The sequence below is a fragment of the Fistularia commersonii genome, chromosome 14 (genome assembly GCF_037954325.1).
Source record: "Fistularia commersonii isolate RoL2024-O1a breed Wild chromosome 14, RoL_Fcom_v1.0, whole genome shotgun sequence".
Lineage (NCBI taxonomy): Eukaryota > Metazoa > Chordata > Actinopteri > Syngnathiformes > Fistulariidae > Fistularia > Fistularia commersonii.
Genome location: NC_141297.1, coordinates 5866676 through 5894665, shown reverse-complemented (window position 1 = coordinate 5894665; position 27990 = coordinate 5866676). Strand labels below are relative to the sequence as shown.

The 27990-nt window shown below is 43.3% G+C and overlaps 1 protein-coding gene across 1 annotated transcript; it reads left to right on the top strand.

The window, feature by feature from the left end:
* The first annotated feature begins 101 nt into the window (after positions 1 to 101).
* Positions 102 to 27119, top strand: dgkaa (diacylglycerol kinase, alpha a). Its single transcript, XM_086159434.1, has 24 exons — positions 102 to 227; positions 12793 to 12892; positions 13210 to 13286; positions 16522 to 16651; positions 16826 to 16900; positions 16979 to 17028; positions 17110 to 17184; positions 18258 to 18374; positions 19435 to 19552; positions 19672 to 19760; positions 19851 to 19970; positions 20348 to 20446; positions 20596 to 20682; positions 20822 to 20895; positions 20972 to 21046; positions 21446 to 21531; positions 21694 to 21783; positions 22779 to 22939; positions 23031 to 23095; positions 24306 to 24396; positions 24484 to 24670; positions 25801 to 25918; positions 26062 to 26122; positions 26228 to 27119. The coding sequence occupies exons 2-24, from the start codon at positions 12817 to 12819 to the stop codon at positions 26306 to 26308; spliced, it is 2202 nt and encodes a 733-aa protein (XP_086015560.1). The 5' UTR covers positions 102 to 227; positions 12793 to 12816; the 3' UTR covers positions 26309 to 27119.
* Positions 27120 to 27990: the final 871 nt, after the last annotated feature.

Here is a 27990-nt window from a genome sequence, read left to right as displayed (position 1 = left end):
GGGGCGCGCCGCCGGGGGGAAGGGCCAGGGAGCGGCGGGGCGGAGCTGCTCCATCAGCCACTCCCCTCTTCCTCCCTCCCCTCAGTCGCTGTCCGCGCCGCCGCCGCCGCCGCCGCCCGCCCTCCCGCACTCCGCGAAACTTCCCGGCGAGATCGCTTCCACCGGCGGGCGGGACTCGGACCAGCAGCTCGACGGTTCACGGAGGAGCGGCGGCGGCGGAAAAAAAGGTAAAACAAATCCGGACTCGGTTCAAGTTTCGAGAAAGCGGTGCCTCCTTCTCTGCAGTGTGTCCGTACGTGTGTGTGTGTGTGTGTGAGAGAGAGAGAGCCGTGCTGTTTCTGTTTTCTTCCCTTTTTATTTGGCATTTCTTTTTTCTTCTTGCGATCGTTTGCATCGTTTGAGCAAGCGATGGATTTTTTTTTTTTGTAGGATTCCGTGAAAAGGTGACGACAGAAATTAACGACACACCGGCAGCACACAACACCAGTAATAATATTATTATTATTAATCATAGTCGTATAAATAAAAACACACACACACATCTTAAGTTACACGTTCTCCCATGCTGGGCTATTTCGAGATTGGAGCGATGGATCTGTCGGTGTGAGGAGTGTGTGTGAGAACCCCCATTTTTTGGAGGCAGTGTTACTTCGAGGGATTACTTGGAAGTACTTGTGTATTTTTAATACGCGTAAAAGGTGCAGTATTTATTTCTTTTTTTTTCCCGCAGCTACGAGGTTTCGCCGAGTTATCTGATCCGCCGTCCGAAATAAGTTGGACGCACCCCAATGGCCCTGCTCATGCACCCCAATGCACACACACACACCGTGTGAAGCGAAAGGCAGTCGTATGTATGTGCGTGTGGTTACTGGCTGCGGACGGTGAACACGCTGGCAAACCCAGACCTGCAGACAGAAAAACACTCGCTGTGTGCATACGCGTGTGCGCGTCCCACGCCGCGGTTCCGTCCTGAACCAAAGCTTTGCAGATTTTCACTACCAGTCACTGTTTGCAAGGAAACCGAGATGACACCTTTACTGAGCACCATGAAGGTGTGACAGAAGATTTATTTTTTCCTATACTTTTTTATACACAAGGACCTGGATGCTTTTCTGAGAAAAGTTTTTTTTTATTTTAAGCCATTTATAAAAAAAAAAATGATTTGCTGTCAGTCATCTATATCAAATCAACAGTGCAATTTCATATTAAATTTATATTAAATCAGCAAAAATAGCTCTTAAATATCAATATCAAAACCACCTATGTTTGAAAATAACCATTGAATAATTGACTAATTTAATAAACAGCGGTAATCATCAACACACACAAATCTCAGGACAATACCCCGAAATGGAGAAGAATAACATAAAAAAAAATCCTTAAAAAGCAATTTCCCCAAAGTCAGCCGGGCTTTACCAAATAAAAGTAGAAAAAAAGCAACTACCTGAAAATAAAAAATCAGCCAGATATCTGAGTAGAGGCCTGCCGAAAAAATCTAAAAATAAAATAATGTAAGAGAAAATGCCGCAAAATAAATAATAATAAGAAATGGTGAAATTGTTTCTGCATCCTGCTGGGATGTCCCCTGAGTTGATGACAATTCAGGTTCTCCTACATTTGCAATTCTGTTCCATGCCAAAATTTCATCTTCTTTTGTTTGTTTGTATTGCCACTTCTCTAAATACCATGGGTGCTTCTTCCTGTCCGGCCTAGTTCCAACTTCCTGTGTTGGGTTGTCGCTAAGAGCTCTTTGAGGTTACTACGTGTTCAACTGCTTCTGGGGTTTCCAGATCTGACCTTTGGTTGACCCTCTCTGAGATGCATTAGCTTTTCTTTGGGACAAAGAATCATTATATTTTCTTTAAAAGTGTCCTGAAATTTTGCTTTAGTAGAATGACGTTATTCATTTTACCTGCAAGTTCTGACAAAAAATGTGAATGCTCATTTTGACTGTTTCCTGAAAGTGTCCGCTTTGTTGCAAAGCCATGTTGCACTTTTGCACCTGCACCTAAACATTTCCGCTCGCCTCTTTAGTCTTTTTGGTATTGTATCGATCTGAGAGGGAAAACGTTATGGCCGAACACATCAGGATTTTTTTTGATTCCTTTCAATCTTGAATGCAGCCCGCTTAACAAGGCTGCCTCCACAAAACGCGATTATATAAGTCATATTCTGAAAGTCTGAGTGACGGGCAGTCCTCGGAGTGAAAAAAAAACAAAAAAAACGCCTCCTCTATATTTTCCAAGAAGTCAGTGATTCATCATGTGATTTCACTGCCTTTGTGTCGTTCTGAAAATCGGTGTTTGCTGCGCTGCATCTCCGGAGTGCTCCCCCGCTCCTCCTCAGTCTCATATCCATCACATGGCCGTCGGCTCTTCTGAACGGTGAGGCCCGGCAATCCGCCGCCTCCTTCGTCGCCGTGACACTTCATGACATTAAACGACCTCAGCCGGGCCTTTTCGGCTGAATACGTCGGCGTAAGTTTCACCCCTTGTGGCAGCGATATCATTTCTCAAGAAATAAAACCGATATAATGCCTACATCCAGATGCAGAATTTTACTCCTCCTTAAAAATATATATTTAAAAAAAATCTTTTTATTCATTATTTTTTAATTTTGGAATGAGCAGGGCCATGGGGCGGTTATTATTCCTAACACCTCCATGAAATTCTCCAGCCAAGTGTTACTTGTAGATCAAAATGGCTGAAATACCACCAATGATAATCCATTTATATGTATATATGTGTGTGTATACATATACATATATATATATACAAATACGTATATGCATTGGTCAATCTTTTTTGATATATATGAGCCATAAAAGTATATGGCTTATACATTTGTGTATGAATGCATACTGTGCATAGATGAGATGTATATTTATGCGTGAGCTGTTTATATATACAGTATATTCAGTACGGGTAGATGTCAATCTATTGCTATATATGAGCATTACAAGCTAAAATATGCATATTTATGTATGGCTATGCAGATTCATTCTGTGCATATGAGATGGCCAGTGATGTTTGCAATATATGCTGTATATACACTCTGTATGTATATGTAGATGTCAATGTATTCATATATCTATGAGCTACAAAAGCTAATATTTGCATACAAACATACACTTTGCTTACAAGGTGTAGTTATGTGTGCGCAAGATATACCATTGCAATATATTTGTTGCTATATATATATATATATACACGAGATCTGTAAGCTAATATATGCATATATATATGGATATGCACATACTTTTTGTGCATATGAGATGTAGTTATCTCTGTGCAATACAAAGGCTACTGTATATACACACAATGTGCATATATATGTCTCAATATGTTTATATATACAATATATATATATTTATGAGCTATACAAGCTACTATCGGCATATGTACATTCATAATATACTTATTAGTTGCAGCTATGTGTGTGCAATATATACTGTATGTATAAATATTTTATAAGTTTAGAGAGAGAGATGGATAGATGGATCAATAGATGTCAGTCTTTTTATTTATATGTATATGTGGTATCTCTCTCTCTCTCTCTCTCTCTCTCTCTCTCTCTGAGTGGTGTGGACGTTGATATTGATCCGATATTGATCGTGCATTGAACCAAAAGGTGTAGATCAAGTAACGGTCTCCTCCTCCTTTGCCCCCCCACACCTCCCCACCATCATCACTCTACGCAACTTTGCTCAATGAGTCATGTTGGCGCGTGCACTCAGGATGCCATTCAGCCCGTGACCATCCGTCTCTTTTCTTCTTGTTCTTCTGTCGCCGAAGGCCAAACGTAGCTCACAGTGTGGGAGGAGGTGGAGCCGCGAGGGGAAGACTCACAGCGGCGAACCCTCCACCCACCTGTTATTCACCCGTGGCAGCGCTGTGACGGAGAGTGCGGCAGATGCGGGGAAACTCTTTCCATAGCAACGGCGCACGTCTGCTACCCACGCGTGTGACCGCAGGGAACGACTGCCCCGCCCGCCCAGAAGTTATCCTCCGGCCGCATGAGCGTTTTCCAGACCGCGGGGGCTCGCCAGGGGCCAGTCTGCGCATGCGCGGGTTCGCTATGTATCCGCTGTGGAAAGGGCAAAGGTCATCCCTGTGGCTGAGGCCCCACTCCCTACTTGTAAACAAACGGGGTTTTCGCTGGTTTTTTTTTTAAATAGGAAATATATTTAATGAGAATATAACTTTCCAGCCAAAATTAAAAGTCTTAAGGAGGAAAGGCAGGGAGGAGAAGTTTGACCGTTTCCACTTTTATTTAAATGTTTTTACTTCAACCCCCTGAACACACACTTCTAAGTCAAGATAACTGTAACGCAATATTTTCATATTGCAAAAATCATTTTGAATTAATTTCTATCTAATCAATTCATCATTCTGTAACTCGGCCTGTCATTCCTTTATTCATTTCCTGGCAAATTTGATTTTTTTAATTTGTATTTTAACCCCCCCTACTTCACCTCAGTAAATTCAGACCATTTTTAATTTTCTTGCAAATTTGCTGGGATTTTTTGGTAAACACATTTTAATGTAATGTAATTTCAATGTATTTCATTTTTTTTCCATATTTTTTAGATATGTTTTTGATACTACTGTTTTAACTTTGCTACTTGCAGTGCCCATTTTCTGCTGTGCAAATCTAAATTTCCGAAATTTCCCCACCGTGAACCGATTGAAAGCACATTGTATTCTATTCCATTCTACTGGTTATATGTCACGTAGAGCTGTAGGTTTTCGCTTTTTAGATTTGGTGAGGCAGGCGTAAAGCTCTGTAAGCCACACATTTTAAACACCAAACACAGGACTATGGTTGAAGCCTATTCAACTGGCTTTGACTCGCATTTGAAAACACGATTACAACATACCGCCTACATAACTGAACAACCACCCACCACATAGCAAACCCTCTTACACAGAACGCCCTTGGTGTGTATCCCAAACTGCCCGGTCCTCATTTACATACCGTATCTCTTGGCCAATTACGTCCCAGAAGGCACCGCAGTACAAAACTTTCAAATTCAATTCTAAATTTAAATTCCATGATTTCCAAAACTGTTTAAATGAACGTATTGAGCAGAGGTGATGTGAGGTAACAGGAAAGTCATGAATCCCGATGATCAATATCTGGAAATATAGTAAAAGATCATATCACCTAGCCCCATACTTTGTACTGCATATTGTTTTCAGAGGCTCACAGGGGTATAAATGTTACTTTTGCAGGTTTTCGCTATACCAAGAACCACTTTTAACATTTCGATTGTTCCTCGCGGCTGTTACAAGAACCACAAGTGGCTTCGTGCTCGCGGGTTTCCGCAGCTTGGAGTGGCGTTTATTTTGGTTCCGGACAGTTTGTCCAAACAGATTCTCGCTTTTAAATAAATGACGCGGTGCGTTTGGCCGATGAGACGGAGTCTACGCCGCGCGCCTGTTTTTACAAAGTGCTGTAAACTAAACACTTGCCTCTTAAAGGCTTTAACATTTAACTTAACCGCGACTACGTGACCTTTCAGATCCTCGGCCCGGTGGCGTCAGGTCACATGAGCCTTATTAAGACTTAACAACACGTTCCTGCGGCCCCCTGAAATATTTATACCAACGAGGGCCAACATTAAATAAGAGTAATGACCTCAAAGCTGTAGGTTGGTATTAGAATATATGGAATTATTTATATATTATGTACATAGTGAAAGTTTACTCGTGTAATTGTTAAGTCATCAAATCGAGCCGTTTGTCAAGAGAGAAAAGTTTAAATTCTCTTGTACAGGCTCATCAAACGCGATTCTTTTCCCGCTAATTCGCTTTTCGGCCTGCCGAACGCCTTCGGGTCGAGGATGTCGGAGGATGTCGGAGGACATTTTGTGAGGTTGAGAAAAACTCTGGAGAGAAAGTCTGGTCCTGATCTGAGCGCTGCCCCTGGGAGCCGAGGGTCAAGATGTGTGTCACAGCACCGTGAGTTGTTTATTCCATATCCTCTGAGATACTGCGCAGGCCGATCACTGCCTCAATCAGCTCTTTGTTGCTCCAAAACCCATCCAATGTATCAGGAGGGGGAAGAACCTTCATCACGGTTCTTCCCCTCTTAAGTGCAGCCGGCGGAGCATCTTTCCTGCGCTCTGGCCCGGCACGATTCCCTGCTCCGCTTCGTATATGCAAAACATTATCGACCCAGGAAGTGAGGAATCGCATTACCGAGATGGCGGGGGCCTCACCGGACTCACCGATGATGTCCGGTGAGTTAAAGCCGGCGGCCTGCGATGAGGAAGGGAAAATCACATCCTCTCAAGTAATCCCCACGCCGATTTCTAGTGCGTGTATTTTTAGAACAGGCAGTTTTCGGGCTGTGGCAAGCGATCCGTCTCCTGATCGGCTTCATAAACAAATCTGGCCGGCGATGCCGCGGGAAATTGGGTAGGGACCTTTCAGGGTTCCGTGATGGCAAAATAAATCATCCGTGAAAACAGAAAGGAGGAATATATTTCAGATGTACTCATCAAATTTGTTTTGACAACTCAGAGTGTGTCACAAACTCACACACTGCGTTGGCTCTCATGACCGACACAGTTTTTCCACACCAGGTGTCAAACTCACAAAATGTGCGTATTCAAGACTTGAGACACGTCAAGCTAGTTTCAGTCGATCCACCCCGCCCCGGGAAAGAATGGCACCGTTGCCACGAGAACGCCAACCGGAGATTTAGTTTTGCTGCCAAACAAACCAGAGTAGGGGACCCGATCACGTGACCTGGATCCAAGTCAAATATTCAGCGTGACTTGACTGAACACGAGCAAAGGACGAAAGCGGTTCTGGTGTAACTTTGGTTCTTCACATCCGGGAAGTGCTTCCTGACTCGGGCCTGCAAAGACTGCTTTCTTTCTTTCTTTCTTTTTTTAAATTCATGCAAAGAGTAAGTAAATGGATGGATAAATGGATGTAAATAGATGCAGATGAGCAAGTAACAAAAATAAAGAAAGTATGTGGTGAGGGTTCTGAGTCATGTCGTACTGTAGAAAAAGCCATTGGCGACCCAACTTGTGTTCACTACTTCAAGTCCTCGAAGCCACTCTCGCCCACAGTTGGATTTTTTTTTTTTGTTTTTTTAAACAGAAAACAAAATGTTATAAACCCCCAAACATTCACAAGTTTTATAATCCGGTCTCGTTGGTTGCTGGGAGTCAAAAGGCTCCAGGGCCGGCTCAGACTTGTCCGGGATTTAAACTCCAGACCGATTTTCTCCACGTGAGGCCAACTTGTCCTTGCATAACGCTAAATTCCCCGTCATTGTTCCAACGGCAACCGATCAATGTCAGAGATTTTTGTATTATTAAACAGAAGTTAATGGATATCGCGACGGCTCTATCAGTTCGCTGTCAGTCAGTCTGTTTTCTGTCGGATGGATGGTGGCCATTAAGCCGTAATTACCTTTTTCGCGGTCCCCGGAGGATGTCTTTCATTGGACATAATAGTCAATGGCATCGACCAAAATGCAAACCATCCTGACGTAATAATGCGGCGCATCCCTCCCTCCCATGATTCCACCTTCTCATTTAATGTCCATTTTCATACATCAGGTCTGCATCAGGCCTCACGCCTGTCTCGCTCCCGGATGCTAATTTTTGTGCGATATGCATCCCGTTATACTCATCATATACTCTAATTTTATTTGCAAAGGGCAGGATCCCCTCCCCCAGGCTTTCTCCGGAGGTTTCTCCGCTTTCGCTGGTGCGTCCGTGTCCGAGACGCCATGAGGTTGCTTCATTCTGAATCGAATATTGAGCCCGAGCGGCTCGCAGATATCAGCGATCGTGGGTTTTGTCAGTCGAAAGAGACACGCGCTCCACACGGTTGGCGATCGCCTGTCTGAAAATAGCCAATTATCTGTCCACATTATGTTAGCGCCGTGTCATCACGGGGAGAGACATCTGACTCACTTCATTATTTAGCTTGTTTGTAGTTCTGTAATCCAATCAGGATGGTCTTGGGCGGGGCTTGGCCCAGGATCTGGCTCCGGATGGATGAGGAGACCCTGGCACAGGATGATGAAGGGCGGTGATAAAAAAATCATAATGTGGCCAGACTGTGGGAACCACGAGGATGGCGTCAGTCACATGACACATGCTAACACAAAACGCAAAGCAGCAGCTGTGGACCAACCCTTCATTCGAATCGATAACATACCGAGCACCTCCGAGTTTTAAGTTTCCTTTTATTTAAAAACACATTCGAGAATTCAAAGGCCAAACCCGCCATCGATTCTCAAGCCCCAGTGCGCTGAAAGACCTGGCTTTGGAAGTCAGCGGATGCTTTATCAGTGTTTCTTGTTACTGAGGTGCTTTTAGCAGAAATAAACCCACACAGTTGTACATCCATGGATGCCGCAGAAGGCAACCGTGCACGACAATCTGAGCGCGAACCTCTCTGGTCCTCCTCAATCCAAGGAATCTTTCACATCGCCACTTCCAGGGTAAAAGTCGAGGTTGTTTTTGTCTCGTGTCGTTTAGAGGACTACAAAAATGGCGGCATGTTAACAGTGATAAAGCAGAGCTTTGTAGTTTTATTGTTGTTTGTAGTAATATTGTAGTTTTCATACCATCTTCCGGTCTTATCGCATGTCATTTAGAGGGCTACAAAAATGGCGGTATGTTAACAGTGATAAAGCAGAGCTTTGTAGTTTTATTGTAGTTTGTAGTAATATTGTAGTTTTCGTACCATCTTCCAGTTAATCTCATGTCGTTAGAGGACTACAAAAATGGCGTCATGTTAACAGTGATAAAGCAGAGTTTTGTATTTCTATTGTAGTTTGTAGTAATATTACAGTTTTCGTACCATCTTCTGGTCTTATTGCGTGTCGTTTAGAGGGCTACAAAAATGGCGGTATGTTAACAGTGCTAAAGCAGAATTTTGTAGTTTTATTGTAGTTTGTAGTAATATTGTAGTTTTCATACCATCTTCTTCTCCTTCAGGCTTCACAGCCAACCACCTGCCTCCATCCAATCTCTTCTTTCTGCATCCTCTACTCTCACTCAAACTAACTTCACGTCCTCTTTCCTTCTACCCAGATCTTCCTCATCCCTCCTCTCTCATCTAACATGTGCTGGACTCATTCCTGATCCTCTCCATCCTCCTCACTACCAAAGAAAATCTTAGCATCTCTATCCCCGCCGTAGATGCAGCCATCTACCTCTGGTTATTTCTCTAGTGCCGCCACCGGGTCGAACGTTGTTGGTTTAGAGTGAAAATTTATCACCCGTTCCATTCAACGAATTGACTTTTAAGGACTTTGACTTTCGCATATTTCCCTGAAAAAGGCCAACTTTCCTACAGATCGCCGACAGACTTCCCCTTCAGTGTTCAGGAACCCGAGAAGATGTGCAGAAATAGCTCTGCCTCACCGCTGACTCACCAGGATTCGCTCAGAATCCAACAATTCCAAGCGCCCGTCACACCTGTGTGTAAGTGTGTGTGTAACGCAAGTGCAATTTACAAACATTTACATGCTAAGCAGCAACGCCAACACGCCGGAGACGGAGGCGTGATCAGCGTGTGGCGTGCGGCTTTGCACAGTACAACACCCCACCCGTGTGCAGGTGTTCTTTTTTTTTCACCCTCTTAGGTTCTCTGCTCACTTGTTTGTAGTGGGTCGCACTTAGCTGGAAATGTCACGTATTTCTGCACCGGAACTGTTTGCAAGAGAGACTGAACAATACACCCCCATAAAAAAAAAAAAAAAAAAAAGAGTTGCGACGGGTTGCTGTGGGATCGATTACACTGGAATTTTATTATTTTTTTGCTTTAAATCAGCAGTTAGATAACGTTTCCCGGTTGTGTTCTGTCTGACTCACGTTGGACGACCGCTTTCTACTTCAACTTGGAATCGTCTCATCGTCTCCCCGGCGGTAGAAATACACGGCCGCCAGACGTGATTAGGTCACTCCTGGCTCCCCGAATTGATTTTCAGATTTTTACAGATTACTTTTAAAGGCCCTAGTCGGTCGCCTTCGCCCCTCGGCATTATCTCCGATCTCCGAGAACCTCGGAGCGTCCCGGATCCGGAGAGGAGCGGGAGCTTGATGGTCTGAGACCAGACCTCGGGACTTTTCAGACGTTTATCAAAATTGTACCATCACTGAAATTGGATTTATTCGCTACAGTTTTACAATATAATTGTAAAATGTATAATGACTTTCTCTAAATCGAATATAATGACTTTCTCTAAATCGACATTGCGTTTCATGATCGTAAAATGTGACTTACTTTCTGCTTTGACGTATTATACCTTAATTTCCTTCATTCATTCATACATCTACTCGTCCATACACTTAATCATGTCGCTGCTCGTAGGAGCTGTTTTCTGCTGCTACTTTTTTCTCCATATATTTGAACAAGTGTTTATATTTTTCATTATGTTTTCAGTAATTTTAGATACTTGTACCCTACTCTTTTTTAACTCATAATATTTATAACCAAACTACCTCTATTGCGCTATTCACTTTCTGCTGTGTGGGACAATTGAAGGCACATTCTATTCACATTCTTCTTTATGTGAATATATACACACACACATATACATAATCATATATATATATGTGTGTTTATGTATGCATAGGTATTTATTTATTGTTTTTTGTCAATCTGTATTTTGCGTATATTTATATGGTATGGTGTCCATGAGTGTTGAGTTAGGCACCTTAAAGAAAATTATTATTATTATTATATTCCAACATGTAAAGCAAAAAAGCAGCTCCTTGTATTTTGATCTCGCTCCTGAGCATATTTTTATTTTGAAAACTGAATGCATTTATGTGTCTGTGGTCGTATTGGCACCGTGAAAGTCTTGGAGAAGAACTGATGAAACCATAACTAATGATTGTGGTATATTTAGTCCAGGAAAGTTGTGAAGGATAACTTTGAAAAGGTTCCATAAAAGGGGACAAACTTAGTTTTTTCCTAAGTGGTTCATAAATGAAGATCCTAATGTTGTTTACGCCGCAGAGCTTCCTCTCCATTTTCCGCACGGCCGTCTGCCGCCCCTCCCGTCTCCACGGCCGTGCCATCAATTAGCAGGCTACTTAAAAATGCCTCGCTTGTGTGAGTGCCGGGGAGAGACGATCCCTTTCCGGACTCCCTAATGGGGTCGCCTTTTAGTGCACGACTGCGTGCGACTTTACGTCCTAAAGTTTTCACCGGCTGAACACCACATCGGTCGGCAAGCCTGCTTTCCGGCGAGAAGGTCGCCGATTGGATTCCGATCGGCGTTTTTCTGTGAGGATTAGACACGTTATTTAAACCCCCACCCCTGTGCCTGCGTTGATTCTCGTCGGATTCTTCCTCCCGCTGTCCAAACACCAGTCAGCAGTCGGACGTCTGCATGTGCCATGTGTTTCCCTTCTCGCTGAGAACTTCTTTTTCACCGGCCAGCTCCTCCTGTTCACTCGCGGATTAATGATCTGTAGATTTGTCTGCCTGCTTTCCTGTGAGTGGCCATCGCCCTCCTCTTATGGCTTTAGCAAAACAAACCGTCTCAGCATCCACGCTCCCTGACTCCAGCGCCGGATCTTCGGCCTCTGTGATATTCGTCTGGATTTCGAGCTATATCTGCAAATCGAAATTTGACATTTCGGAACCTAGTTTCGCTGGCACCGGCCCTTCGACAAACCGGTTTCTTATTTTCCGATCCTCTCTGCCAAACCGCTTTCGTGAGATTGCCTAATTTGAACCCTGAATTGCGTTCCCGACTCTCCGTCCCCGTGTCATGAATCCAATGTGGGCCAGCGAGAGGATGGAAAAAGATGTCGGGCGATAGGAATCCCCAGAGTCAAACTGTCGTGGGCGCATTTAGCCTGACATACTTTCGAGCAGACGCTTGACACCTTTTTTCAGGGGCAGGTCATGTGCTGCCGGCTGTTGTAACCCAGACGTGGAGGAGGAGGCCAGACTTTTGGTTCCTTTTGGAAATATTTTCACACTTCTTTTTACGGATTTGGGTTAGTTTGACGCTGGATTTGATTGGACAAACACCCGCCAACACCTGCTTCCATTCGTGTCAGGATGTAAACACCCTGAAGCTCAAGAGCAACCACAGCTTTCTTGTTTCAGGGTTAAATTCCACTGAAACCAATTTTGTGCTGTGAAAAGTGAACCGGTATGAGCAGTAGTGTCATATTAGCCGCATCTGATAAGGCAGCATTAAAAGACATCATTAATTTTCCGCGTGACTCTCCTGCACGCCTTTGCCGCTCTGAGCAGGTAAATGCCGCACAAGTGAATCCTCGACTCATCCTTGCATTGATCGTGAGCACGATCTTGTGTAAATCACCAGTTACCCTGTAACCCTGCTGCCTCTGCACCTCGGCCGGTTACGCCTTTACGAAAAATCCCAACGGAGGAAAATGAATGGAGTTCGTGCTTCTCCAAGCGCCCGGTTTTCACTGGCAGGCCTTGGAGCCGAGATGTGTTTTCGCAAACGCAGCTGAGCAGAGAAATATTTGGCGATTTCCTTCACTCTTATGCTTGTTGGAGAGTCCTCCTGGTCATGCTCTCCAAATAAACGCGTTCCGCCGGCAGCAGACGCGGAGTTTTCTCCCCCGCGTCTGCGTCGCCCCAAAACTTTCAGATGCGGCGTGAATCTCCCCGCTTAGACATCGTTGCCAGGTGGAAGATGCTATCTGACGCCGGCAGCCGTGCTTTTATTTTTGACACCGAGGCAGGCTAACGCGCGCCCACCTTTTTTCTTTCTCTCTCTCCCCATCTACGTCTCACCGTTCCCCTCGCCTGTGCTCAGGCGGTTCGTGCAGAAGCCGGCACCATGTCCACCCCCACAAACCCAGAGGTGAAGGAACTGAACCCTGTCGATTTCATCCAGCTACAGCAGTACATCGAATGTGAGTACAGACTTGCAGGCAGGCGAGCAGCTTTCTCGGCGCTCGGCGCCCCCCGCCCCCCTCCACTTCCATTTCCACTTCCACCCACACACACACACACACTCATTTACACTCGCTCATGGTTTCTCCTATCTAGAGGAGGAAGCAATCTGCTGTATATGTTTGTTGTTTTGTTTTTTTTTTCAATAAACCGCACTCCAATGTAGTTTTTCTTTAGAAATATCAATAATAAAATTCATGTGTCGTCACTGAAAGTCAAGCGGGTGATCAGGGGGATCCGTCACGGGAACGGTGACCTCAGTGTGCTTTGACTTCAGACTGCAGCTTGAAGGTGAAAGATGTGCTGAAGGAGTTCGACGCAGATGGTCGCCTGGCGAAGCACAGACACGGAGAGGTGAGAGGTCGGGGCGTCCCGCTATTTCCATCATGCCTCTCTACTTGTCAGCGACGAGGTCCCGCGTCAAATCCATATCATTGCTCTCTGCGGAGCAGTTCATCCGAAATTAGGTTGTGATTTATGAATGCCGGGGAGATACTAATTGCCGTCCGATGGTTAATCAGACCCCGAACCATCGATCACATCCACTCAGAGGGTTAGAATTATCTTGGCAAATGGGTCACGACTGTAAAAATTGACCAAGCAGCAAATGGTGGGTGCAAAAAAAATGAACAAGGAAAATGAGCGGTGACGGTGAATAATGTGTCTCTCTGTCCAGAATATAGTTGCCTTAAATATGTAAATATTTTACGATATCTACAGGGCTGGACATATTATATATGTCACAGTCTACCATCATTTTTGGACTATTAAGCGCACCTGAATATAAGCCGCACTGGCAAAAATAGATAAATATATGTGTATGCATGTAGGCCGCACTTGTCTATAAACCGCAGGTATCCATGTTGTAACATGAGATATTTACACAGAAACATGTGACACAGAAACATTTTTTTTACACTTTTAATTAAATGCACACTGGTAACATCCACAAATATGTACTGGAAATGCTTTTTTTTCCAAAAAGTGCCTGTAACATGGCTGATGAAAAAGATTAATGGTAAATAACACAAGGAAAAGTCCATCCATTCATTCACTTTCTATCCCCGTTTTGTCCTGCTCTCGCTATCTTCGTCTTCCTCCTGCTCACTAAAACCATTAACGTCGGAATTGAACAGACTCGGAATTTCCCGATAATTTAATTTCGTCCGATGTGACGAAGCGAAATGTTTTGGCAGCATGACAAAGCCCCCAAATATCCATAATTTAGCCACATCATTGTTTAAGCTGCAGTGTTCAAAATGTGTGAAAAAAGTTTATAATTCAGAAATGACAGTAATCTATAAAATCATGAAAAATAAAATATACCAAAAAATTCCAGAAATGTCCCTTGCAACATTTTTAACACAACGGAAAACGAAATCAGTGAATATAAATTCCCTACAAATAAATTCCCTAAAATGCTTTAAAAAATTGCTGAGAAATAGATGAAAAAAGTCATGTTTAATATATTTGCCTTCTACAGCAGATGTGTAATTTTGCAGGAGATTATATTTTGCTAGCGTTACAGTTAGTGGCTAAGCCCTTCCGCCTCCGAGCCAATCCCTGGTTCAGTTCCTCCATGGAGCGCCTCCATCTTCTCCCCATGTCTATGTGGGTTTCCTTCGGATTCTCCGGTTTCCTCCCGCAGTCCATAAACATGCAGGAGCTTCACTGGAGACCCAAAATCTCCCACACGGGCGAATGAATAAGTGAATGTTTGTATGTCTTTAAATGATGTGTGAATGAATGAGTGAACTGTGACACATGCAGGAGGTTCATTGGAGACCCTAAATTGCTCAGACCTATGAATGAAAGAGTGAATAGTTGCGGGACGTCTGTGGGACGATTCATTCATTCATGACATGAACGAATAAGTGGCTGGTCGTTTGTCACTAAATGCGAAAAAAAAAACACCTCTAGAGATAGGCTCCAGCGACCCTGACCGCAGGATAAGCCGAATAGATCATAAATGAATATTTTTTATCATATTATCCATTTTCAAACAACAGCCTTCAAGTGCCACGAAGCTTTCGCAGCAAACTGATTTAAGGTATAGTTTTGAGACCGATGCTATATGGGCAGCTCTGCCCCCGTGTCCGTTCAGTTCTGCACCGGGAACCCGGGAATGTCAACAAGAGTCGGGTTCTCCGGCATCCGGGGGCGGCGCTGCTCGTCTGCCGCAGCCTCCGCTCGGGATAAACACACACTGGGCCAGACAGATGGACCGACAGGCTGCCGAATACAAGTGTGGACACTGACAGCGACAAATTAAAGGAAAATGAAAAAAAAAAACCAAACCTCGGGATTCTCCGAGAAGTCTGCCTCTCCTCTAAAAAGGATATTCCTCTCGTTCGCCGTTTTTAGCCGATGGCGGCGGAAAAAGTATCGTCTCGCGCACAGATTTTCCGTGAGATTGCGCTGGAGGCTGTACGACTGACATCATATTCACACAAACCAAACTGGCCAGTGACCCCCCTCCCTCCCCCCCCAACACCCCAGTCGCCGTGGCCTTTCCTAATCTTTCCACACTCATCCTCTCATTCATCACTCGCCTTTCAGACGCGAACAAAAGGGGCCTGTTTTTCACTGTAATCTCGTAGCAACCAATGAAAATAAATAGTGGGAATTAAATAAAATGTCTACATTTCCTTTTGTAATCCCACCGATGGGAAAAGTGGTGTTGCAAAATAATTAAAAAATGTCAAGGCTGGCCATGACACACACACACACACACACACACACACACACACACACACCCACACAAAACTTATGCAAGGCTGTTCCCGTAAACAACACTGACTGAATTCTCTTCATACACACACAAATGTCAACTATGTAAGGACGTGGCAGAATCATATAGAGGCCTGTATGGATGAGGAATAAAAATCATAGACACAACTGGATTTTTATATAAGTAATTATATTTTATTTAGAAAATGTATTTAATACAATAAAACAAGTGTTATATTGCAATATAATAAAATATTAACAATATGGCAAGTCGCTGTGAGGGACCGCTGTCATACTTGTGTTATCCCATGACACATCTACCTCATTTAACATATTGATCCAAATCCAAGCCCTAACCATAACCTGGTTAAATCCCAGCTGTCGCTATGTTTGGTGCACCATCGTGCACCACCGTGCACCACCTTGATCAATAACTGTCTCAACCAGAGCAAAGTTTATAAGAAGGGATATCTATCTGCCTGGGTGCAGACTAGCATTGCACTCATTCATTATCTTTACTGCTCATCAGGGCCTCTGAGGGTGTGTGTGCGTGCGTGTGTGCGTGTGTGTGTGCAGCCCATCCTAGCTGACCTTGGGCAGGAGGTGGGGTTTAATCCTGTACTTGTCACCTGTAAATCAAAGTCCCCTGGAGTCAGAGTCCTGCTTGGAAGGGCGGAAAAAACAAAAACAAAAACAAAAAAAGGAAAACAGATTGTATTTGTTGAAGATCCATTCAAGGTTGCAGGGTGGCGTCACGGACACACAACAGCGATCGCCCCCCCACGTGTGTGCGGAAGCCGTAACGTCATTAAAAGTGAGTTTTAACTCCCCCCTGCCTCTGCCACTCATTGTTTTCCAGTGCATCAATGAAGAAGGCTTCCGTCTGTTTCTCAAGACCTATTTAGAAGTGGAGGACTTCCCTGTGGATCTCTGCCAGCGACTCTTCTGTTCCTTCCAAAACTCTGAACCCACCCAGGAAGACGCTGCCAGTGAGATTATGTAACACACATCAACAATCTCCCTGCTACTTCACCGCAGGGCCTTATCAGACTTTACAGTGGCCTATTTGGCATCAACGGCAACAAGGCCGTGTTCAGGCGTTTACGTGGATACAATACGTAGGATGTCCACGGTCTCACCCCTTATTCTCTCTTCTCCTACAGAAGAAGTCTTTCTTAAGGATGTCTCGTGCTATTTTTCCCTCCTGGAGGACGGTCAGCCTCGAGACAAGCTGGAATGTAAGGCCTCCTCGCCCTGGAATAACACACGGGAATGTTGACACGCTGTCATATTTGTCTTTCATTTTGTATTTTCAGTCGCTTTCAAGCTCTACGACAGAGACGGCAACGGGGTCCTCGACAGCTCGGTGAGTCCCGCAGACTGTCTTTTTGAGAAATAAATGAAAAAATCCAGGATTATCTTAGTAAGATATCGCTCTTATCTCCAGGAGGTGGACAGGATTATCGCTCAGATGATGCATGCGGCCGAATACCTGGGGTGGGACGTGTCGGAGCTCAGGCCGGTAAGCACGAGAACACGTCCCCTCTTAAAGCGTGACCTTTGAAACGCTCGTATTCTGCGCACGTTGGAGTCGAGGCCGCGTCGCTGAGAGTCGAGTGCAGTTAAAAGTGCCGTTTGACAAGATGTGCTTCACGATATTACCGGTACATAAAATATACAGTGATGTGCACAAAGTTGTTACCCATTTGCAAGAATGAAGTGCCTTTGCCAAAACGTGACAGCCCATTATTGTTGTTATTAGAAGCTGTCGTGTAATTCTTATTGAAATGAATTTATCATATGGCTGAGTTTTATGAGGTCATTTTTTATTATTATGATTATTTTGGTGCTTTAAATTTGAATTTTTTTAGTTCAATATAACAAACAAATAAGCACTTTTCTCTGCCTGCAGCACAGTGTTGATGCTGCTCACAAGCGTCCCAAAATGTTTGTTTTTTTTGTCACCAACCCACAACCTGCATCCCTATTTTGCACTACCTCCATCTCCAGTTACCACTCTTATCCATGCAATATTTCTATTATATTTATACATTCTCCAGGACTTCTTACTCATTACTACCCACATCTCCTACTGTATGCCTTTTAACCATTCTCTGCACAATGCATTTTTCTTTTGTTTCTTTTCATGTTTTTTTTATATTTGTTTTTTATTGTTTATATTGTACACAGTCTTGTTCATTTGGGTCCATATCCTCTATTTGAATATTCTTCTCAATTATTACTATTTGCTCACTTTCTTACCCTGTAATGCTGCTTTGACAATTTAATTATCCTGTCGGGGGAAAAAAATAATATATGTTAATTTGATTGCTCAGACTTGTGAATGAGAGGGTGAAGGGTTGTAATTCTAGAAACTAGAACTAGAAATTTTGTGTCAGAACTAGCAGTCACTGCAATCCAAAAATAAATCCCAAAATAAATTACTGGCTCCCTTATATTTGGTATTAAACACCAAACGTCAAAAATGCCCGTAAACACTACTAACTGCTACTACTTCTACTTTTAAAAAGCTTAATAAAGTCATGCGATTGTGTGTCCTGGTTAAATAATAACAACGAAGCGTCTGCTGCTCAGGTTCTGGAGGACATGATGACAGCGATCGATGCCGACCGTAGCGGGACGGTGTCTCTGGAGGAGTGGGTAGAGGGAGGCATGAACAACGTCCCCCTGCTGGTCTTGCTGGGTCTGAAGGTACATCCGGCAATTAATTTTTTAACAAGATTGTGCCGAGGATTTTTTTTTTTTGTCGTGCGTGTCACACAGATCGCCCCGTGAACCCCCCTGGCCTGGTGTGCCTCTCCTGCGGTCCTCTCCCTCTTCCCCCTCCGCCGCCACAGCCTTTTTTTTTTTTTTTTTTTTTTTTTTGCAGACTCAGTAGTCAAGGGTGTGGTAATGTCATCCCCTCATGCAAACTCTGCACCATCGAGCGCTTTACTGTTTTCCATTTACTCGGCACAATGTCCATCTGCCCGCATTTAACGCACCACCAGCACAAAATCCCAAACTCTTACAGCATACTTGACTGAAAAAAAAGAGATTACAAATCAAGGATGTAGGCCTTCGTGTAATGTTTTCGCCGTGTTTTTAATCTGTCGAACTGCACCTCTGGCAGCTCATTGTGGCTTTGCAAAAAAAAAAAAAAACGTGAACTGGGTTTGGCCTCTGTAACAATACCAGGGACTTCCCACTCAGGCTATTTACAACCACCACTGGTCATTTGGATGCCTGGGGTGCATGAATAGGCCCCTGCCCCTCCACTTCACAGTTGCTGTGCTTCCCCTTCTGCTGTAAAGGACAGGATGATGCATCGTGTTTGGAGAAGGGTAGAGGAGAAAGAGGAGGAGGGCGCATTTTCCTCCGTAATCTGGATCAGAGCCCTTGCTGGTTGCTCTTTTAACAGACTGAAAACAACCTCTTAATCTTGCGTGGGGAACTCCTCAATGTTGATTTCCATATCTGCGGTGCGACGTGGCGCACGATGACACGTGCAGACCGCATACTGCATAATGGGTCCGTCTCGTTAAGACAAGTATAGTCATGAGTGGGTGTGGAAGCAATTTCAGGCCCGGGCTGCAGTACATTGTGTGGACAGACGCTTATTCAATAATGAAACATTTCACGAAATGTCCTCGGAAATTCTCAACTCGCATCAATGCAGCTGCGCTGGGAACTGAAAAGCACGAAATGCTTTTTCTTCTCCTCCTACTCCACCTCCCCCTCAACCTTCAATTACTCCACCGTCACGCTCCAGATGACCCAGACGGATGGGCAGCACCTTTGGAGGATGAAACATTTCAACAAACCCGTTTACTGCAACGTGTGCCAGAGCATGCTGCTGGGCCTCAGGAAGCAAGGGCTGTGTTGCACTTGTGAGTACCTGCACTCACCACAGGAGGGCGACATGTTTCAAGAGAATTTAAAACAACCGAGCAGGGATCCTCCAGTGTTCCACGGTTCCTTATTTTCTTGTGAAACTTGTGTTCTGCAGGCTGTAAGTACACAGTCCACGGACGCTGCGCTAATAGGAATCCTGCCCCCTGCACCCGGACCTACGTGAAATCAAAGAAAGAAACCGGGGTATGGCTGTGTCGCCATGGCAACATTAGCAGCGGTCGCCAAATCTTACCTCCCCGCTGTAACTTAAAACAGTTCCCCCCTCGTTTTAAGGTTCCGGCACATGACTGGGTGAGTGGGAACTGTGACTCCAGAAAGTGTGATAAATGCCAGAAGAAGATCAAGAGCTTCCAAGGCCTGACAGCCAAACACTGTGTGTGGTGCCACACGATGGTGAGGAAATATTTCCCTCAGCGACGGACTCACTTCTTTGTAGTTTTGCAGCTTTTTCCAGGGTCCTTTTAGATGTTTTTGGATTATTATAATAAAAAATGTATAGATTTTTGTGCGTGATTCTGCCACCGATATTAATCCGACAGCATTTTCACGCAATTTTGAGAGGAATCTTTAAAAAGCTAAATTGCTGAGGAAAAAAAGAAAGAACTACGATTATAAACTCCAAACCCCTCGACTCTATTCCTCTCCCGGTATCATGTGTTAAATTGACGATAGAGCCCATTAGTTGATGCCCTGGTAGAAACAAGCATAAAACACATTCCTAAACTCTAACGTGATGCTGGAAATTTTACAAAAGTGACATTTCTTTCCAGCGTCATGATGCATGTGCAGACCAAGAGCCGACAGAGTGCACCTGTGGGCCGCTCAGAGACCATATCCTGCCTCCGTGGGCCGTGTATCCTGTTGTAAAGGTGCAGTCATGATGCATGTGCAGAGTGTAAACAATAAAGCAGGAAACTAAAGTCAGGCCGCAGCATGGGTTTTTGGTGAATTCTTCTGCACGGAAAGCAGATTGAAGAATTTTAATTCACCTCGGCCTTTTTTGATGTCCTCTGCGAAGGAGAGACCAAACAATGTGAAGAACGGCTGCAGTGGTTCGACGGACGACAGCGAGCTCAACACGACCCCTGACGGTCAAGTGCTTCAGGTACCGTCCCTTTTGCTGACGGGCAAAGAGAAATTTAATGTGGCTTCATTTGACAAGATTCAATTGCTATGATGAACTCAGATGTCCTTTTAACAGTCCATTCTCATTATAACAGTATTTTTCTGGTTATTCCTAATAGATAATCCCTGTGCCCAACACCCATCCCCTTCTAGTGTTTGTCAACCCCAAGAGCGGTGGAAAGCAGGGAGAAAGGTACGCTCCGAACATGCACATTGCATCAGTGCATTTCAAAAATCTCCATGCTTTAGTTTGGTTCTTTCTATTTCAGAGTCCTGCGTAAATTCCAGTACTTGCTAAACCCGCGGCAGGTTTACAACCTTTCCAATGGAGGGCCTGGACCAGGGTAAGCAGGGTCAATACAGCTGTTTCATTCAGTCATGTGGCATCAAAAAAACTAGTAAAAGCTCACTAAAAATTTGGAATAATAATAATTACAATAAAATGTTAAAAAAAAAGAGCATCGAGAAATATGTTAAAAAAAAAATTAAATCAGCCAAAATGACCAAGAAATTAAGCGGAAAAAAGTAAAATTAATCAAATTTGATTCGCTGTAATTATTTTTAAAAAATAGTTAAAGGTTCGAATGAAATTTTTAACTAGCCTGGATAACTTCATTATGGTGCAGGCTTGTGATATTAACAATATTCTTGATAAAAGCACAGAAATGACACAGACCAGGCATTTAAAGTCTCTTAGATTTATGACTTGCTCTGCTGTTGTTGCTCCCACCTTCCCTGTTCAGACTGAGCTTCTTCAGGAATCTGCAGGATTACCGGATCCTGGTGTGTGGAGGGGACGGTACTGTGGGCTGGATTCTGGACGCAATAGGTACGGTTATTTATGGATTGTGAAACCAAACGCCGTGCCAAAATATATGATTGTGAAAGATAATATAACGATATCACATGTTTTGACAATGAATTCAGTGTGACCCTTAAGCTATGTATCAGTTTGCACGTATTTTGCTTCTGATCTGTTTCTTTCTATCAGATAAAGCTAAACTGTTGGTGAGGCCTCCGGTAGCAGTGCTTCCTCTGGGCACAGGAAATGACCTGGCTCGATGTCTGCGGTGGGGCGGAGGTGAGAAATACACCATTTTTTATGTCTAATGAAAGAAAATGTCACATGGTTCGCCGCGTAGGCGTTCACTCGTACGCCTGCTGCTATGTGTTAGCACCTAGCTAACTGAGGCCTCGGCTGAGCGGTTTACAGCAGGTGCTAATTCACAGATTTTAATAATTCAAGTGCAAACAAAAGTCTAGGGATGATAAGATATCTCTAAAATGCCAATGGTGCATTTGTGGTAAAACACAGCACACAGCTATCACCAGACAAACAGGAGATCCTAACAACCAGCTAGGTGGAGCTAAAACATGGGCTAACAAGTGCTAAAAAAAAATTCTAATGGATGACAAGATGTTACTAAAATGCTAATGGTACATTTGTGCTTCAACACAGCTCATAGCTACCACCAGACGATTAAGCGATGCTAATAACCAACTAGGTGGAGTTAAAACACAGGCTAACAAGTGCTAACAAACGTCTAATGGATGATAAGATGTTGCTAAAATGCTAATGGCTAATTTGTGCTACAACACAGCTGGCAGCTACTACCAGACTAATAGGAAATGCTTATAACTAGCTAGGTGGAGCTAAAGCTCAACCATAGACATTTATTGGTCTAGCTGGTGTTTTTCAAGTTTTCAAAAGTTTTAGCTTTTTCCTTTCTAGTTGTTTCAGCTAAAGTTTTATAATCCCTCCCTCGAGCTTGTTTTCGAAGTTGCTTTAGTGTGCTATCTTTTTGCCAACACTATTAAAATAGGCTTGTTTTTGCAGGAGATGCATCTTCTGATAGCATGTGCTTCCGCAAAATAAACAAAACATACAATATGAAAAGAAAAGTACAGAATTTTATTTAGAGGAGGATGGTACCATTTAACATAGTTTCATTGCGAAGAATGCAACTGATGTCCTGCAGTGTGTATATTACTATTGCTGATTTTTGTATGTTGTATGTTTTTATGTATAATGCAAGGATGCATTTAGTCATGCTGTCCTTATGTATTATTTCACAGGCTATGACGGTGAGGACCTGACCCGAATTCTCAAAGACATCGAGGGAAGCTCCCAGGTGCTGATGGACCGCTGGAGCGTTCAGGTCATCACCGACGAGAACCAAGAGAAGGGTGACCCGGTGCCATACGAGATCATCAACAACTACTTCTCAATCGGAGTTGTACGTCTTTAAACCATTTCATTCATGGCTTTTTGTTTTTTTTTTTCCAGATGATTTTTCATCATGATCATCATTGTGTTTCTGTTGACAGGATGCGTCCATCGCCCACAGGTTTCACACCATGAGGGAGAAACACCCGCAAAAATTCAACAGCAGGTTTGCAGCCGCCTTTTCCGCTTTTATCCCCCTTGCTGTTTATGGAGAATCCGTCCAGTGTGCGTAGACCCTTTCTCACATGTAGCACACAGCAGGGGGAATTTTCAGGGTCAGACCCTTTTCACCAGCAGATAGTGTTTGCTTTGCTACTGCCGCATGATAAACTGGTTGACGTTCTCGCCCTGCTGTGAATCCAGCATGGAAAGCGACGTTTAACATATGGGCTGGATCGGCGATAACATGGCCTTTGCAGTGGGAGTGAGTGGGAGGTTGGGTTTAAGACCGTTTATTGTCTGATCCAACTCACTCTGACATTTACTTTCACACATACACACTAACAGCCCATCTGCTTAAAGCCGAGATAATTTCAGGTTTCACGGATGGTGTGTAAAAGGAGCTTAACGCACTGTAGTTTCCAGGGCTCGCGTTGATTTACAAACGCAGAGCAAACACAGGGGCAGATGTGCGAACGCCGCGGGAGCGACGTGCAAACAGCAGCACCGACCGCACAGGAAGTGTTGACTATGTCTCCTAGTTTTTCACTGTATTTTAAAAGCTGTGGCTGATCTCGTAACCGGTGACGCTCCTCCCTCTGGAGCCTTTTTTGAAAAAAAGGAATGTCACGAAGCCTTTTTTTAGGCCATCTAGGTCCGGAAAATGTCTAGAAACAGATACACGGCACAAGTGTGTCTCCAGCGTAATGACAGGTTGGTTAATTCCACTTTATATTTAAGGGCTCATGAAAAGCAGGGATGCAGACACTCACGTGCGTTCAAATGTGAAAAGAACATGAAGTTTGAATAATTTTGAATCTTGATAAAAAGGCTGAGGAAAGTAATCATAGTTTTCTGAAGGCATTTAAGTAATCTAACTAATAAGTTGTTGATCTTTCTATTTGATAATGTTTTATACAGTGAACTATACCTCTTGATAACAAGTACAGTTCTGGATGACATTTTGGTTGTATTCTGCTGATTTAAGCATAATTTTCTTTGCCATACTCTCCCAACGAACACAATCGAGTGGATTTCTCTCAGGGGAAACCTTTGGATTTCCGGATTTATAATGATCACAGTTTCCAGCGTAAAAGAAAAGTTCCTAACACATTAGTCTATTTGATACAGCCTCATTTTATCAGTGTTTTGTAGTTGAAGTACTTTTTCATTGCTAGCGTTTAGTTTCAATGACCATCATGATCTATTTACCCCAGGATGAAGAACAAACTGTGGTATTTTGAATTTGCCACTTCGGAAACCATCTCCGCTTCCTGCAAGAAACTGAACGAATGTCTGACCATCGAGGTGAGAGCCACGGCGACGACACACTCGTCCAACTTTCCCCGTGTTTTTCCGAGAACCTATTTGAAACCTCCGCTCTCTTTCGGTCAGTGCTGCGGGACCCCTCTGGACCTCAGCGTCCTGTCTCTGGAGGGGGTCGCCGTCCTGAATATTCCCAGCATGCACGGCGGCTCAAATCTATGGGGCGAGACCAAAAAGATGGATTCGAAGGGAGTGACAAGTCAGGAAGAGCCCGAGGTGATCATCGACCCAGAAATCCTGAAGGTTACATCCCAAGGTAATTCATCTTTGACCTCGGACAGGACTCCGATATGACTCTGAAAGAATGAGGCTTCTTGTGCTTTTGCGTAAAAACGTGGGAAGCGTGTTTGTACTGGAATCTACACCTGCAGAGCTTTACTGAAACACAGATTTTTAATTCACACACAAAATAATATTAGCATTTGAATTAAAAATCTTGCATTTTTCATCCTGACTTGTAGCATCAAAGTAAGCTGAAATCATATCAATGCAATAAAAATCGTTTTTTTCTTTTTTCCCCCAATTGCTCTGAAAACAAAGCACCCGCACATATTGATTTTTGGGATAAAATATCAGATAAATCTCATTGTCATTGCAACGCCAGAGTTCAGCAAAGCTGTTGAATCATAACAATAAAAACAAATGGTTAGTCTTAACGTCAAGTTGCAGAAGGGGGCGCGGAGTGGCAAAGATACTACGTAATCAAAAGAATAATAAAAGTAATATTTAAGTAAAGCGGTATGAAAAGTCAGTCAAGCTTTATTTATGCATTAAATGGTCAGTTAACATGTAGCAAGGATCTTATTTTTATATTGATTACATAAAAGTGACATGAAAAAGTGGTCTACGGCCGAGCTATCGGACCCCTCGGGGTGGAGGATGGTTAGAAGACTGATTTAAAGCCACGGTGATCAATATATTTTCGGGCGGGAACCATTGATCAGAGGCTGCAACGTTTGCAGATCCTTTGCCACCACGATGCAGATCCGCAGGTTGGACTTTTGCCCGGGTTTCGACTCACTGCGGAGGAAGATCTATCCGTATAATGTACCATGTAATCGCATTCTTTCCGGAAACCACTTGCAGCTCCAGTAACAGTAAATGCTTGGTGAAGCTATTTGTATTAAGAATATACATCTCGAAATAACTTGAAGTTTGAATAGATTTTGAGTTAGAAGTGGTTTAAGAAAATGCTTCTTCCCTTTATTTTCTGGTATTTTTCATGTGAGAAGTCACGTATTACTTGCCTTTCGAATTTTGACGTTAACATTCTGCGGTTAATTTTTGATTTTGATACCCGAGCCCGATCTCCTCTATTACGCGGTGACAGGCATCCGCGTTTGTCCGCAGCTGATCCCCGCCCGTGTCTCTGTGCTCCCCGCTCAGATCTCAGCGACCGTCGACTGGAGGTGGTGGGCCTGGAGGGCGCCATGGAGATGGGTCAAATCTACACTGGCCTGAAGAGTGCCGTGAGACTGGCGAAAACCTCCCAGCTCACCATCAGGTGATGACCGGACTTGTCCAGGCCTGCCAGGCTTGTTGTTGACTTTAATTGCCGGGCCATCGTCGGCTTGCTTAGCTCTTTATGGTATTCTAATCACCTGATTGTTATTGGAACGGTCACCTGATGGACTTGTCTACCTCCAGGACAAAGAAGGCATTACCAATGCAGATTGATGGAGAACCTTGGATGCAACCTCCCTGCACGGTACAAACAATTAGCTGTCATTACTGCCTTACTGTATAACTGTAACTAAGTATTAACCCATTTTGTAGCCTGCGATCACATTTTTGTTTTTCTTTTCCTTTTCAGATTCAAATCACACACAAGAATCAAGCCAGTATGCTGATGGCTCCTCAGGCCAAATCATCTGGTTTCTTCAACTACAAATAATTAGATAGATTTAAAAAAAAATAAATGTAATAAACTGAAGCAGCTGCACACACTCTTTTCATGTATATAGAGGAATTACTTTTTTTTTTTTTTAAATAAGAAAGCAGTTTGAATGTGCTTGTTGTAGAATATATTGTACTGCAATACAGGCTTGAAAGGATCTGCTGAAACATGTAACCAGAGCATGGCTTGGTATCAAAAGCCTCTGTTTGCATTGTGGCCTCAATATTTTTGACCAAATCAACTCAGTGTTTGTAATAATATTCAACATTCTGGCCGCCTGTGTCTCAACGCTTCAGTTAGTAGAAATGCTGCTCCGTAGGAACTGAGAGTAGGGTTAGGATGGTATGAGCTTCATGTGCCTTTCCAGCCTGTTCTTTGTGGTTATGGTGTAAGTAGGTAAACAAACTGAGAGCTGTGCAGGCGATGGATAGACCATATCGTTGTTATTTTTTAGCTGTGGTCGTAAAGTTTTAGAAAGTAGTGCGAGGAAACTGCAGGATCTCGCCAACGAGGAACCAGGAGTGAAGGATGTATGAGAAAAAAATCGTATCTAAACTAGGTATGTACGTGCGTGTGTGTGTGTGTGTGCGTGCATGTGCGTGTGTATGCACTGGGATGTTACCTTCTAAGTGAATTGTTTTGTTGGATTGGAAATAGTATTTTCGAACCACTTTAAATACATGTAAAGCTTATTATTTAAATGCCATATTAGTCATGTTACAGAATATGGGAAGGATGTCATGACATGATGGCAGGACGCTTGAACTAACACAATATGTAAAGATTTTAATAAATCAATTTATCTGCACTTTAGTGTTGCCTTTGCTTTTATTTGTTGTGTTTTTATGCAAACACGAAATTCCCTGTGAACTGGTATTCAATCGCAAGGGGGCAGCATTTGTCTAAATGTGACTGCTACGTGATCCTGTGAATTGACATTAAAAAATAAAAAAGTTTCAAAGCATGAAATGAGCGATAAAAATAAATTAATTTTATTTTCTGTATGGTTTATTTTTCAAACCGTGGAGCTTTTAACATTTTTTTCATTCATTTTTAGTATCTTTTCGGTCCTGTATTGTGGAAACCCTGTAGTTAGTGGTCGGCCTGCGAGGGAAAAATGCTGCCTTCAAATGCAGTCGGACTAATTTTCAACTTCAACTTGGTGAGTCACTTTATTGGGAAACTACAAAAAGCTGTTTGCTCTCTTCAAAGGCTTGTGTCAAATAGGAAACAGAACAGATGCGTTGATGTGGCCCTACATCTGTTGATTTGAAATATATTAGTTTTGGTTAATTTAACCTGAATAGCACATGTTCAAGCAAATTAAATGGAAGACTATTCTTATTTCATCAATGATCTGACCTTTAAAATACTACACAAGTGGCTGCAGATGGAGTCCTGACTTCTGGTAATTCCTCTCATCCTCTCATTCCTCTCATTTAGTTCGAGATGAAACGTCTTCAAGGAAAGAAATTCAGCTGCGATTTCGACAAGAATTAACTTTAGCCTGGGTGACTGAGAACCTCCATCGATGTCTACCCTATTTTCTTCTTGCTAATTCTAATGGTTTCTTGCGCTGATTTTTAGACATGCTTTTTAAAATTTTGTAAAAAGCAATACTTTTCGACTTTGTGTTTCTTTGTGTTACTCAGCTCCAAAATGTGCCACCTGAATGTGTA

Bases quoted from the DNA above. Each gene is read 5' to 3' on its own strand.
- dgkaa (XM_086159434.1), top strand. From the start codon at position 12,817: ATGTCCACCCCCACAAACCCAGAGGTGAAGGAACTGAACCCTGTCGAT. The intron at 20,683-20,821 runs GTACCGTCCCTT...TATTCCTAATAG, and splicing joins CTGACGGTCAAGTGCTTCAG to ATAATCCCTGTGCCCAACAC. The intron at 22,940-23,030 runs GTACGTCTTTAA...TTCTGTTGACAG, and splicing joins ACTACTTCTCAATCGGAGTT to GATGCGTCCATCGCCCACAG.